Consider the following 15508-nt stretch of genomic DNA (forward strand, 5'->3'; position numbering starts at 1 on the left):
GCACGTGCGCACGTACATGATTGAGTATCGTAAAACATGTATACTGGGACTCTTTCTTTTTTTTATGCAAAGTATTGTCGCGCATTCACATTACAATACTTTATGCTTATTTCAATTAATTGAACAGCATTTAACTCGTATCCGGGCAAGCTCTCAATTCCTCGAAATTTAAAGTTACCTCCTAAAATATGTTCCCTAACTCCATAAGTTTTATATATGTAATCTTTGATTATATAAAGATAAATATATTTATATACGTGTAATAGTTTTATACGAGACTCTTAGAGAGAAAAAATATACGTTTACCCGTTTGCTTTTAGAAAATGGATCTCCCGGATAAGAGTTAATCGGTGAAAATTAATCATCATTACGGTATCATCTTCGCGCTGTGCGGAAGCCTGGAGACAGCTGGATTGCCGCCGACGTTATCCCTTGGAGTATACGCGCGCGTGCGTGTGCGAGATTGCATTTAAGGTGCGAGTAGTCCCTTCGAAAGTTAAAGGTAAAAGCGAGAAAGTTGTGTTGCTGTTTCCCTATTTAACGTCACCACTGTTGTACAACGCTATAGCTACATCTCGTGCAGGAGTCGCTTGAGTGAGAGAAGACCTCGAGGAAGATCCCCTTCGAGTGAACATTTACTACCTTTCAACATGAACGACGTGATTGGTGCATATTCTACACACGCAATATGCATTGTCCTCTCATTATGGATAAGAGGAAACCGTTCATTTCCCTGTGCTTCTCATCGCGGACGTGCGTGATATAAGAGAATACGGCGCGACACCCACGACAGCCCTTTCTGGTGCGCCAGGCTGACGATCTTCGGAGGAAAAATGAAAAGCGGTGCGACCCCATGCATGTGAAACGTATTACGCATAAACGCACGTGTTCGCGTGAAATGTTAATCAAGCGAGAACAAAAAGAAAGTTACGTTAAATAGGCACATATATGTGTGTGTGTGTGTGTGTGTGTGTGCGCGTGCGTGCGTGCGTGTGTGTGTGTGTGTGTGTGTGTGTGTGTGTGTGTATTACAATGTTTCTTTATTATCTAAAATATATGCACTTTGAAAATATCGTCGAAAGACTTAGAGGCAGGCAAGGGACAAAACGATATTCGGGAGCCAATGATTGAAGGAGTGATAAACAAAAGTATCCAGGGACAAGGACGTCGGCGATCCCACTGAGCAGGTCTTGATGAATAGCCCGATACAAGAATGAGCAGGTTCGTCGTCAAATGTATCGCCGGTCGTATAACAAAATGAGTGCTCTAACAAATCGAAATAACAACGATGATCAGTCCCAAAATTAATTTTCGATCGGCTTGTACAATAGGTTTTAGGTAAATTTACACGAAGATCCTGACGGGATAATCGCGATAACAACAACATGTGCGACGAAAACAAAATGACTTATAAACCATCTTGGCCAAATCATTGCTGTATTCGCACATATTCATATTATAGCTCTATCTATAGTACATAAAACAATAACACTAAAAATTATTTAATTCGAGTAATTCTATTTTAATTAATATGATTTTTTTTGTATATATAGTAAATTATTGTATTTAAACGCACGCTTACGCCTAGCTGCATATGATTTTCTTATTTGTGATTCTTTCTTTTTTTTTTCTTTAATAATATATATAATATAATAATATACTATGTCGCATATAAAAAACAATTACTTAATATAGAGTACAAGATCGTTCCTTAGTTAAGTTTACAGATTTTTTGTTTTTCGCAACTATTTATATAAACGTAAGACGTCATCCATTTCTAAAATGAACATGCTTCCGCCGCTCCCAGAATTGCGAAAATCAAGATACAAAGAGCAATCTTCGCGCCGACTCGTCAAAATAATATCAAGGAAGAAAGGTATTTTTTTTCGTTAAGGGTGCGTTATGTGAAAATTAAGTAGAATCGTTAATATCTGCGAAAGATTAGTTCGTCGGTTCATGCAATAAATTTTCTTTTTTTTTCCGAAGCAAACAGAACGCAATGTATAATATACATCATACGTCATTTATTACCCCTCTCCTCCGTAACCGTCAGCGAAAATTTTGGCTACATCTAATCAAATTAGGATGTTTGATTGATTTTCTGTCGTTGAATACACTTGATACAATTCGCGCTTAAATGCAAATAAATTTAATTACACGTTATTCTCTGATGTGCCGCATTCTACACGAGCTAACGCGAGAATCTCGACAGTATGACGATACGAACGATAGCCTCATAGAAGCATCACCTTTGTATGAAATAATTTTTGCTTCCGACAACAGTTATTTTCCTATCGTGTCGTCATATTGCACAATGCTTGCAGCTATTAACTAACAATGCGCGAGTTATCATAATTTAGATAACTACGAGACATTCGTTCTAACACCGTTGTGCGTAATATCCAGATAACGCGCTAGTCGCAATTTAACATCTGAGTGGATCACAAGTGAAAATAAACTGGCGTCGGATACAAAAACAAAAGAAAGTAAAAAGGGGGAGAAAAAAAGTAAAGGGATACAGAAAATCATATAAATAATTACAACAATGTCAAAAATATGGTGACATGGTCGACCACGGTACATGTGCGATCGGCCACCGGGAACGGGGGATCACCCATCGTGAACTGCCGCTTCTTGTTTTTGGTCGGCGTAGTAGTTATCCAAAGTGACCGTCCACCCAATTTAAGCTAAAAATTCATGAGGTGTCATTTTGGCTGGCAGGTCTGAGCGTTCACCTTGTATGTTCGTGTCTGTGGTGTGAGATCGAGCCAAGGCACCGATGAATCCGGCTGCTCTAGCTGAAGAGGCACGCGACATCGCGATGTTGCTGCGTTAACAGAACAATCTGCTCCACGTTCCGCCTCTGCATCCTACAAGATTCCTTCTCTCAGTGTTTATTGCGACCGGGAAGGTCCGCATGCATATCAGAGATACGAAAGACATAGTGCAATACTATAATAAAGATGGAGCCGCCGCGCCCGAAACCGAAACGATTTTCAAACTAGTGCACAGAGCACTTCCTACCTTAATTTTTCTTTGTATGGAGTTTCCATACCTAGATAAAAAGGAAAATCCGCGTTATTTACCTAGAAGAGAGTTCACTTCTTAAACATTTTATTCACTATACAGAAAAAAGTTTTTACACTTCCTAAATATTTTATTTTATATAAAATCATTTCAAAAGATTATTCACATATTCGTATTTTTTTTTATACTCAAGCTAAATCATTAACGCGTCGAGAAATTTTCGTTACTTTTCCTCTTCTTTAGATAAACCGCGACTATCGTTGTCAACCGTACATATTTCACTCTCGACAGAAATAAACATACAAGCGTGTATTTCTCGGTGAGCCAATTCGGATGATTTCGCGATTCTTGTTCGCGTAAATACAAACGAATATTACTCACCATACTCGCACTGGTAGAAGAAGCGAACGTAGCAGCAGTGGTAGGCACCGTCAATATTGGATAATATTATCTACAAATGCAAATCCACAGGCCCCTAAGCCATTCATCGACATCACGCGAACAAGCTCTCTAGCATGAGATGCTGCGACTTCCATTGGCGGATGACGAGATAAGTTAATAGACTCTGTTGAGCATAACAATCGTAACGTTAGATTGACAATCACATTTGTCAATTACATTAACAAATCAGAATTCCAAAATAATTAATTTTCTAATTGCTCAAATTCCATTGCTCGTAATCGTAAGCAATAAAATAGAATTTAAAAAGATGTAACAATTATATAAATAAATAATAAGACAAAATCATGAATTAACGATAAACTTATGAGCAATCTAATTTTATTCCTTTACGCAGAGCAATTTGATTCAATTATTAAACATGCCATTATTTTTTATGTCATTTTACATGCTTTCTTACCAAGAATAGCAGAATTCAATCTCGCGCAGACCGTTTCTCTTTCCTGAGGATTCAGTTGCCAGCCAACCGGTGAATTCCACGGATTGGAATATGCTAACAGACTGAAAGCGTCCTGCAACATCTTCTTATTGCTCTCGTTCTTTCCGAACTGTTGTCTCAGATTTACCGACTGTGTATACAATTGTTTGCCGAATTCCAACATTTTCTCAATCGCCTGCTTGTTACCACCGCACAACTGCTTCTTGTTACTTTTGCTACATGTCACAGTCTCAGCGATGTTACTGCTCTGTTGTTGACTCTGATTGGCACTGTTGTCGATTTCTGCAAACAATAATAAATAATTATGAAACAATGTTTATCCGTTCTAAATACACTCTACCCGACATTCTAAACATAACTCGACAATACATAGATATAGGACATATATTAGACAGTTAATAAAGAACATTTATATAATTGGACAATTTATATAGGACATTAGACAATTTATGAAAAATCATAATTATGCACATCTATTCGACAATCGTTATATCTATCATTTTACTTTATTATCCCGCTCATTAGTTTCATTTATTTGTTATATACAATACTTAATTCCTAATATTATCGACGATAAACGTTTTAAAAAGATGATCTATTTATCCTCTATTTATTTATTCGCGATATCAATTACATTGAGATCTCACCCATATCTACATCTTCCCCATTTTGACACTTGTACCCATTCGAGTCCAGATTACCATTCTGATACCCGTTACTGTTCTTGATACCATTTACACCGGTGACGCTGCTCTCCTCCATGTCTACATCATCTTCTATCTGACCGTTGACGAACTGTGGGCTGGTGCCGTTTATCGTATTATTGATATTCATCTCTTCCACGGTACCAGTCGGATTTGCGGACTTCACGTACGCTTTGGTCGATTGTATCACACTGGTCTGATTGGGGTTGCCATTCTGACAGATATCCGAATCATTGCCGTTCACCATTTCTACGAACTGACGGCACTTGAGCGCGAACAGCAGATTCGGGTCCCGATCAAGAAGACCAGGATATAACCGATTGGTCACGTCTATCGCTTCGCCGATGCGACCAGACTGTATCAGCTTTATAACCCCTGTAGATCAGTGCATCACAATGTAAAGATAAAGTATAAATTTAATAACTGGACAAATAGAATTGTCACTTCCTCAAATTTTAAAGTGCGATATTTAGATAAATTGTATATTTGTAACTTTTTTAACATTTATTTATTGTTCTTTCTTCCAGATTTTCTTTTCAGAGGAGTGACAATTCCGAATGAGCGACGAGATTGCAACACCTACTCTGTCGATTTTTGATAGAGGTGTAATCTTCCTCGAACACCTGACCCGTGCTGCTGGCGAATGCCTCGGCGCTGTCGAGATACCCATGATGGACGAGATACGTACACACCATTCTGTCGAATTCGTACAGAGCTTCGTTAACTCTCGAAAGATATCGCGAACATTGGTCCGTGGCGACTTTTTCCCGCTAACTTCCTCGATTTATCCGCGCAAGCATTTGGGAAGAACTCTCGCAAATCAAGGAGGATCTTAACGGACAACAAGGAGGACAAACGAAGAAGGAGCAAAAGCAACCACGAAGGGAGTGGGATCACGCACCCTGTTCCCATCTCGTTTTCTGGTCGTATATGTACCTGTGAAGAGTCGTCTGCCACTGCCCCTGACCATGGTCTGGCATGGGATAGTTTATGATCTGTAATCTCGTCCGTACGCGCAGTTCGTTGATCATATCCCCGATGTCGAAGACAAACGGCAATTGTCCGAAGTTTGCATCCACCACCTCGCCCGGAGTCTGCAGACCGACCGTCGGAAAGAGATTGGGCTGTGAAAGTGAATTTTTAATAGAATTTTGCTTCATCATATCTAATACACGAATAATACGTAATAAATAAAGCTCGGTACTTTAGTAATATTAAAGTAAGTTAATCAATATCTTTGGAGTGGACTCGGACATTTTCTTCAATTACATTAATTAGTTGTGAAAAATTGTATCTAACAAATGTTTTTTTACAACCTTATATAATTTTAAATTACGTAATCTTCTAATTTCTCGGATTTTGACCTTCAGCATAACAATAATTGTTTAATTACATTAATTTTAAGCAAAGATACATTAATTTAAAGTACACTGCATCCGTGAAACATCAGTTAGAAAATTTCGGAGCGAATATCGATCAGAATTAAAATCTATATTTTTTATTATGAAATATAATTTGTTATGCATATTTGTAAAATTTATCAAATAATTTAATGCTAATTAATATGTAAGTAAGTTTTCTTTCTATATGTGAATAAAAGATATAAAAATGAGAAGAAGATTGATGCATTATATATAACTGAATTTATAAGGAATGAAAAGTCCAAAGACAAATTGCCTCTGTTCTGGGATTTGAGACCTTTGATTCTTCCTTCTCTACTTCTTTACATTTGTCCTTTTCAAGAAAACTATTTTTTTTTTGTACTATTAATTATTAGTGAGTAACTTACAGGAAGGTCCGTGAAGGCGATGCCCAAATGATGGCCATTCTTTGTGTAGAAGGCGGTGTTGTCAACGAGATTTACACCGCAACCGATCACGTCGCCGGTGGTGAAAGTCGGTCCATAGGGTTGTCCAGTACCACTTGAGCAGAAACTGTGTCCGTCGTCACCGTGGTAACCATATGAATGTTTATCCCAACCAGGAAGTCTATTTACGTTGACGCCGGAGGCTGAGAGGCCGATGCCCATATAACCATCGCGTCCCTTGCTTACGATCTTCACCTCGAAGTAATACAGGCCGCAGGCGGCCGGTATCGGGTACGTTGTGCGAACACTGGCAGCATCTTTGTGGGTTTTGCCGTAACCTGAGAAAACAACACGGCCCCGACTCTCTTTAAAGGAATCGGTGAGTCCGACGATATAGGTATGCCGTATTGCATGAAAATTTAGATTGCAAAATGAAACATGTTAAAAATAAGAAAGACAGAAGAAGAAACAGAGAGAGAGAGAGAGAGAGAGAGAGAGAGAGAGAGAGGCGAGAAAAAGATGCAGTCATGAGTGGGATGTATCTGCGGTTTGAGATTAAATCCAAGGTCGTCATGCAACTCGTGAGATGCAAGGACGAATACCATGCGCTCATATATATCTTCCTACCTACTTTTCTAGTTTATAGAATAATATGTAGTTATCAAAATATGTTAAAATATATGGAAAAAATTTATTTACATATTGAAAGATAATCTATTTATTCTTTTTTATATTTTTATACTATGTTTCTTCTTAAAATATTCTACATGTAAAAATAGTAAGATAAAATTATCACAAAATAAATATGAGATTTTATATATTTTATTTATCTACAATGTTCACAAATTTGATGAAAATACTAGATTTTAAAAAATAAATTTGTAACTCAATTTTTTATTTATGAATCATATACATTATCATTTTTTATTCTTGTTTTCATATTAAGAAGATTCTCGCGTTTAATGAAATATAAGACAAGTCTATAATATACATGGAATATAAAAGTTAATACAATAATATCTAGAAAAAATTTCATTGACTTTTATCATACTATTTTGAAGATATTTAATTCTAAATTTATAGAATTTTACATTACAAGTTGAAGATATATAACCTTATTCTGTAGTTATTCTTGAGATACTTGCATATAGGGCAGCATTTAAAAATCGTTATAAATATAAAGTAAACATTTAAGTTTGTTCTCGTATAAAGTTTTATTTAAACTTACCGTATAATTTACAAGAAATTTATATTTTTTAATTAAAAAAGCTAGAATATATATAAAATGGACGATGCGTATACATCAAATGAGGATCTTACAACTTTTATTTTGTCCATTTTGAAAAGATTTAGTAACATATAAAATTAACAATAATTATGTATAATAACATAAGATATTCTTAATAGTATTCTTCTTAGTAATCTTTTTAGTACATTATTTTAATTGTTTTATATATTATTATGAACAAATTATCTATTGACTAGAAAGTAGCGCAAGAACCTCCTTAATTGCTAATCTTTTTTTAAAATATTTTTAAAAACTTTACTTTTGGAAGAGGCGAATTTCATCGATTATATACAAAAAATTTACATCATTTTTATTTTATCATTTCAAATGTTAATTTCTAATCTTTTTCTAAAATGTTTTTAAAAGTTCTAGTTATGGAAGAAACAGAATTTCATCAATTACATAAAAAAATCTACAAATGAAATGGAAGAGCGAAATGAAAGTGGAAGTAAAGGGATAGATTATTGGAAATATATTCTTATTTGAGAAAGAAGAAACATTCAATATCTTATATCTATATATCTATTTCTCTAATTGTAACGCGTTCGCTGGAGCAAGTTTAACTAAATTGGCTGACCACCTAAGTCTACATGTCAAGATAAGGGTAAGAGAGCTATGGTCACCTTCGAGATACGCTATGTACCTTGGGTACGACGTGAAATATTGATTTCAAGCTGCATGCATTAATGCCGCGAGGAAAAGCGACGTGATCTAGAGAAACGCCGAAGTCACCGCAAGTGAAATGGTCATTTCCCTTCACGAATCGTAACTCGGACCGCAAGTGATGTATTTTCGGTACGATGTTTGCGCGATGACGATAAACAATATTTCCTTTAGGAAGCAACTTTCGCCTACGTTAAGTAGAGGACCTCGGCGCTTATATAATGAGATACCGCAGTCGTACACGGAGTACTTTCAAGGTATTACATACGTGCATTTTTTCTCAACAAAATTAAATATTAATTTGTCGACGATTAAAATTCAGACTTTCGATTATTATTGACTTACTGTTTCGATCTTTTATCTTATAAGTTGAATAGAATTAATGCGAAAAACTTCATAGTTGCGAAAACTACAAACGTTATGAAGCTATAAATTGATTTGCAGAAGAATGATTTACCTAGGCAGATGTATGTAGGGCATTAGGTCATCGCGCGGCACATCGATGCAATATTACAAGCTTATCCACGATCTGTGATCTATGAGTTTCCGAGTGTTAGGCGCATGTCTCTTGCCCTTACATAGCATAATACACCGTATCTATATGCTCCATCGAGCATCATTTATGTAGCTTTCTATTTAGGAAGCTTCATTAAAGCATTACGCCCGCATTTTTTATCTTCTGGTTAATTTAGACTTATACTTTACTTTTTTTATTCTCTGACACTTTAAGGTCTAATCTTTATTAATTACCTGATTAACTTATGGTTAAGTTTAACCTGATGTTTTATCCCATGGACTTCATCTGTGATGATGTTATGAGTGAAACATCAGTTAACCACAAGTTAACCAGATAATGAAAAATTGAATCTTAAAGTATTAGAGAATAAAAAAATATAAAATCCTATTCTTTATGCAAACAACAGTCTTCAGCAACGCTGTTGTATCACGTAATACCTCTGACGTAATATATCAGCGTTAGTAAAGAGATGAATTATTTCTCTGAAACCAGTATTTAGTTCGAAATAAAATACCAAGTATTTACTTGTTCGACTATCAGAATATTTCTTTTCATTTTTTTTTACGTAAAATAATATGTGCATTGTTCGCGTATAGAAGCGGAATATATACATATATATAAGCCAATGAATGTGCATCAGTTTTGAGGTATAAATTATTTATTATCTGAATAGTTAAATATTAATTACACACACTGCACGTAATGTAAAATATTATTTTATTGATTAATTATACATTATAAAAAAAGAGAAAGCTTTTATCTTTAATTCTGGTATTAAATAATTAGATAAATTATCACGCTCTAACAACATGATTATATTAAAAATTAATGATAAATTTAAAAAGAAACAAGTACGTTTTTAAACGTGCAATCTTTCTTAGGCAATTCTGTATCTTTAAACAATTTTATATATAAAGAAATGTATACTAGAAAACAGAGTAAATTAATTAACCTCCTTCGCTAACTATAATTAATGTTTGTAAAAACAGCCTTTCGGATCTGTTAACTTTCGCAAAAATGGCAAGCATTTATGATCGACAGCTCATAAACTCCAGAAACTGGAAGACGATGAAGTGTCTAAAGTGAGACGAAGATTAAAATAAGGTCCGATGTTATCGGTCTGTGTTTACGGGATTAAAGAGCGACACGTGCAAGGAAAAAGAGAAGTTGATGGCTAACGGTAGATGTATTATTGCGAAGGACGACGACGATGTCTTCCGCTTTCTCAAGCACTCCCATGCAAGGGAAGTCACGTGTACTCGTTATAAACAGATACATCGCGGATCGCCGATATGGACAGCCCACAGCCACAGTTGAGTCTTATACTGAATTTCGTCAAAATTGTTACCACGAATAGCGTGTAAATGACAGGTGTTTCGACAGCTCTTCGATGTTCACAATAATTGCAATTCACCTCTTTAGAAACGAAATAGTATAGGGATGTTCGAAATGCGTTGTAGCCAAACGTGATTATGATTCATGATTTCATGATTATCACTGTACGTAAAATTATTTTATTCTATTAGCAGGCAGGTCAGAGAAATGCCGCTGTATATATATCTTTTATCTAATATGATACTTGTTTAATAATGTGAGATTTTAAAGGCAATTTTTTAATTATGAATTTTGAATAGATTTATGTCTATAAAAAAGTAAATAAATCCAATTCTAATTGATAGTAAAAACTTGTTAAAATTTCACAAATATATAGAAATTTTTTTAAGATTTTTATACCATCCGGAACAATATAAAAATCTGTAGTGAAATTCGAAGAGCCAGATTGCTGATAAAAGATGAAAATTTCTGTCGGCGATTAATAATTCTGAATTCGTATTATGTTTACTAAGAAAGAAATATCTATCGAATAGCGAAGCGGAAAAAAATACAAACGTAAATATCACAAATGAATATGCTTTATAACTGTAGAACTACATGAACCAAACACAAAATTCTTTTAATTCATTTCAAACGGAATTCGCTTTAATAGAATTTCGATGTGAGTGAAATATGTATGTTGCAAGCTGAAATTGCCTGAACGTTGTGCTGTAGCTCTCTACAACCTCAGAAGCAACGATCGAAGTTAAATTAAAGGATTCAAGCGACGGATATTATCGACGCGCAGTATGACTAGGGTCGAGTGTACGCATGCATTATGCTTCATGTCTGCTGCATATTCTAATTTCTTGCAGCTCACGCTCTCCATTCATAATAATCAGAATTTCATCAGAGATCGCAACTGCTTAATCACACTCGGCGAATGTTTATCTTATCGGTAATAATGATCAACGGTAATTTTGAACATACAAATGCCGACGAATTTTTTATGTTTAATGAATTTTATGCATAGACAGCTGTTTGTTTTGCAAGTTCATTTTGCTATATTAGATAGATTTTTTTTAAAGAAAAAATTATACATATATATGTACAGCGAGCCTTGTTCTGTGTAATTACGTATGTTTGAAACAAACATTCGTAATTTAACTTTCATTTTGCAGCTACATCGCGTTATTCTTTATTTGAAAATAATTTATAATGCATTATATTCCGCGTATATAATTAAAACGTAAACAATAAATATCAGTCATTTTGAGATAATTACACATTATTCTTACACGTAAAAATAATCCATAACGATGTCATCGTTATTATTTGCTCTCGCTTAGCAAAATAAATATAAAGGAATTGTCTGACGGAAATCAGGAAGAGTTCTTGAACAAAAAAAAAAAAAAGAAAATACTTTTTAAGATTACCGTCGACGTATCAATTACTCGCGAAGTAACCGAGCAAACGTACGACAATTGTTTATCTCCTTCGCTTCGTTTCCTCTCAACGGTCTTTGTGCGTCGGATCAAGGAGAACAATATTTTCGTTCGCTGCACGAACACATCACGTTCGTCGAGCGTGAACACGCTCGACCAAAGTCGATGTAGCGCATTTACGTTTTAAATGCCTTTAACTTTTCTTATTCCGTACAGGACGGTGCGCCAAGGGAAGCCGATAAGTGGCATCGTGTTCCGTGCCGCTGTCGTCGTTGCCATCATACAACGTTACGTTGTGGCCGAGCTTGTGGCACACGCCAGGAATCCAGAGGATATACCATGTATATAACGAGCGCAAAGAGGCAAGAAAAAAGGACCTTCGGCCATTTCTGGCATCGTTCGCTCTCGATACGAAGAAAAGAAACTTGTACGTAGGGAGAACTCATGGGATTTGAATGCGCGGAGTGTTGAGCTCCCCGTTGAGAAACGCCTGTATTACGTCGAACATTAACGACAGCTGTCCTCCTCCGACAGGAGGAATCCGCAGGAGGATTGTTCCGTAGCGATAATCTGGTGGCTAAAACATCGTGTGTAACAGCTCTCCATTTTCCGCCATTAAATATCTCGGCGATCAAGTTGCTGACGCAGCAGCTTTGCTTCTTCCAATTCAACGTTCTTGTTTATGTAGCGATCCCGACGAAACGCGATTTAAATCTATTCAAATCTGTGCATTCAGTTATCTTTCTATATGTAAAAAAAAAGAAAAAACAGAAAAATAATGATTTGCCTCTTTAGATTCAAGAAACAATTTATTATATTGAATATTGACGTTTTCTGCCTGTTTCTATCAGTGTGTAGTTTAACTTTAATCTTATTTTTTATCTCATTTTTATCTTATTTTTATCATATTTTTTATCTAACTTATTATTTCCTAGTTCTAAGAATTAAAAGAAGACTAAAGAGCTGAGTAGATTAAACCGAGATTAAAACTAACCTACATTGACGCACCAAAAAAAAATTGTTCGTTTGATTAAACTAATTTAGTTTGACTTTATTTTATTTTTTTTTTTTTTTTTATGAAGAATGTATGAATATTTGTATTATATTTGACTTAGATATATACAATTAATTTGGTCAAATGGAAAATTTTTTTCAGTGTAGAAATGAAACACGGGACATCCTGTATATCAACGTGAAATTCGATGGGACGAGGGGGGGGAAGAGGGGGAGGAGAAGAGGGGGGGGAGGGGCCCGACGAGCCCGCACGAGACGTCGACGAGAATCGGGGTGCGGGGTCTAGCCCACATATCATTTTTCACGTCGACGTACATAGCTGTCATTGACATTGCGCGTACCCGTGTTCCATCTCTCGATTCCTATCTCTATATATCGCTCTATCTAACTCCCTCTCCCTCTTTCTCTGACATTTCTTTTCCGTAGCAGACGCGTCGACAGAAATCGACGAGCATCCTGCAGGAGGAGGATCGACCGCGGTGGCGAGGAAGGTGTCATCGCGTCGACGAGAATAGACGAGGACGACGACGAGGGCGACGCGGAAAGACTCGACCGCGGGGGACTGGCTGACTGATCAGCTGATTCCTTTGTTTAGGTCGCTGACACACGCTGAAATAGCGCCCTGCCATTTTCAATCGATCGACCGTACCTGCCCCGGGAGCAGCCCGATCGCGGGGCGACACAGCGGAGGCACGAGGCTGGGGACGGGCGTACGGATGGCCCGCGGCGCAGCGCGGAGGTCCGCATCGAGGACGCGCACACGCGCGACGAAGGAAGCGCGTCGTCTCACGCGTGCGGAGGTCGCGCGCTGACGGGCTACCCACGTACCTTTGTAGTGAACGCGAAGATTGTTTTGCGACAGGCCTATGTAGCTGTACTTGTCCTTGGTACTCCAGGAACGCGGCAGCGGTGTCTTCTCCTCGTCCACTATAGGATAGAGCAGTTTTAGCCGGTCTATGGGTTGGCTCTGCCCCGAATTCGTTTTCCCAGGCTCCATAACACTCCGTTCATCGCTGGTGGCCGCCATCATTGTCGTCCGCTGCCCCACTCGCCCCGCTTTGGCCTCCGCGATCCACACGATTCCTGGACGCGACTGCCGTTGCGCACGTCCGCACGCGCAACTCTCACACAGCTCACACAGCTCTCGCTCTCGCTCTCGCTCACTTTTGCAATCGCGGATGGCACCAGCGAGAAGTCCCAAAGAAACGAGCGATGGATAGACGAGCGTGCCACCTGCTCGCGCCGTGTGCCCCGCCCCCTTTTGGCCGCTTCGCGCATCCAAATCCATGCTAGCACACGCCAGTCACGCCACTATGAAAAAATAAGAGTATCTTCGCCGAACCTGCTAGAACGATTGGAGACGACTTCGATTCGGTTCCCCACGATTTTTCATTCTTGCGAGGACTTTTCTGCGAGAGCAGCGCATTCGCCGATCTTCCTACGCGCATAGTTAATAATGTTCGAGAGAAAATTAAAGGCACTTGGTTACTTGGAATGGGACAAAGTCAACGGAAATAGTGAGCGACTATTTGACACATGTCATAACCTATATAAATTCATTAAAAATCAGGAAATATACTAATATGAATACAGCTGCAAGTCTTAAGTCACTTTGTGCAATGTAATCCTTGGATGGTGCAGGCACCTACCTATATAGACGATATAACGATATTCACAGCCATTTATTACAAGCTGTCTTAAGTAATTTCTTAAGATACTAATATAGTTCTATGACCGGTATTCATAAGACAGTATTTATTGCCGATTTTTTAGGACCGTTTTAAATGCAATTTTAAGATGTAAGCCAATTACAAAAGTTGTATTGGCATTTTAAAACATTACTTAGAATAAGAACGACCTGTGAATATTGGCTTGTGATTGATTTATAACATTTTAAGACTGTAGGTGAATTTTTCTTTTAGGAGATGCAGTCAATACAAACGTTTTATTTTCCTTAACATTCATGAATAACAAAGATAAAACGTTTATGTCGACCATGTCTCTAAACTTCTTAAATACTATAATATTGATACAATATTGTAATGTTCCAGATACTCAGCACTTCAGAAAAGTGATTGTATGGTTGGAAGATCAAAAGATACGTCATTATACTATAGAGGACCGTCAGAAGTTGAGAGACATTACGTCCTTGGAATGGCCAAAAACTTTTGAAAAGTATTGCAATGACGTTGATTGCCCAATAACTAAGAATGAGATTGATCAATTAGAATGGTTTATAGGATATGCTATTTGGCTAGAGTTTGGAGATGACTGTAAGATTTATTTGAAACAATTAAAGCTTTAATGACTTTCTACTATAATTACCTAAGTTACTTTAAGTTTTAAGCCATAAGAAGTTGATCAATCACAGTTGACTATTCTTCTCACATTCAACTGTGACTGCTAATTTCTTATGACCTAAGACTTGAAGCTTAAGTAATAGCTCTAATTATAGAATGCATGTAAAATGTTTACTTATATAAAAAAACTTCGTGAAATATCAAGTTCTGATTTTAATTAAGCTTGCTATACTTACAAATTATATAATAGATAAATTCAGAAAATATTAGTTGCAATAAATAAACGATTTCAAGAAAGGAAGTTACTCCTCCAAAAAATATTTTATACAAAAGTTTTATAATAAAATAATATTCATATCAATATTTTTTAAAAATTATATATATATATTTTTTTCAAAGTATTATTAATATAAATGAATAGAGATAATTTCATTATAAAACATTTTTTGACGTCTTGAATAGGTTTTGATATAAAAAAAGTTGGAAACTCTCTCTCTCTCTCTCTCTCTCTCTCTCTCTCTCTCTCTCTCT

The 15508-nt window shown here is 36.6% G+C and overlaps 2 protein-coding genes across 3 annotated transcripts in view; one reads left to right on the plus strand and one right to left on the minus strand.

Annotated features, from left to right (window-relative positions):
- Positions 1–1971: 1971 nt before the first annotated feature.
- Positions 1972–13981, minus strand: LOC108750754 (ran-binding protein 9). 2 transcript variants are annotated; one of them, XM_018490470.1, is made up of 8 exons: positions 13506–13981; positions 6419–6774; positions 5566–5753; positions 5213–5325; positions 4573–5004; positions 3887–4207; positions 3409–3592; positions 1972–2870 (listed from the first exon to the last, which is right to left on the minus strand). In XM_018490470.1, the coding sequence occupies exons 1-7, from the start codon at positions 13963–13965 to the stop codon at positions 3459–3461; spliced, it is 2004 nt and encodes a 667-aa protein (XP_018345972.1). In that variant the 5' UTR covers positions 13966–13981; the 3' UTR covers positions 1972–2870; positions 3409–3458. The 2 variants fall into 2 exon arrangements, with proteins under 2 accessions (XP_018345972.1, XP_018345970.1); XM_018490468.1 differs by having other exon boundaries at positions 6419–6801.
- Positions 13982–14114: 133 nt separating this feature from the next.
- LOC108750755 (UPF0568 protein C14orf166 homolog) overlaps positions 14115–15508 on the plus strand; it is a 2412-nt gene continuing 1018 nt past the window's right edge. Inside the window, exons 1-2 of the mRNA XM_018490471.1 lie at positions 14115–14194; positions 14729–14950. Of these exons, the coding sequence (XP_018345973.1) occupies positions 14134–14194; positions 14729–14950 (283 nt within the window). The 5' untranslated portion in view covers positions 14115–14133. The remainder of the gene's footprint in view (positions 14195–14728; positions 14951–15508) is intronic.

Source organism: Trachymyrmex septentrionalis, unplaced genomic scaffold, assembly GCF_001594115.1.
Source record: "Trachymyrmex septentrionalis isolate Tsep2-gDNA-1 unplaced genomic scaffold, Tsep1.0 scaffold37, whole genome shotgun sequence".
NCBI lineage: Eukaryota > Metazoa > Arthropoda > Insecta > Hymenoptera > Formicidae > Trachymyrmex > Trachymyrmex septentrionalis.

Coding starts and splice junctions, on each gene's coding strand:
- LOC108750754 (XM_018490468.1), bottom strand. CDS start 13,965: ATGGATTTGGATGCGCGAAGCGGCCAAAAGGGGGCGGGGCACACGGCG. Junction 5,754..6,418: donor TCGCCTTCACGGACCTTCCT/GTAAGTTACTCA, acceptor TCACTTTCACAG/CCCAATCTCTTTCCGACGGT. Junction 5,005..5,212: donor CTCTATCAAAAATCGACAGA/GTAGGTGTTGCA, acceptor ACTGATCTACAG/GGGTTATAAAGCTGATACAG.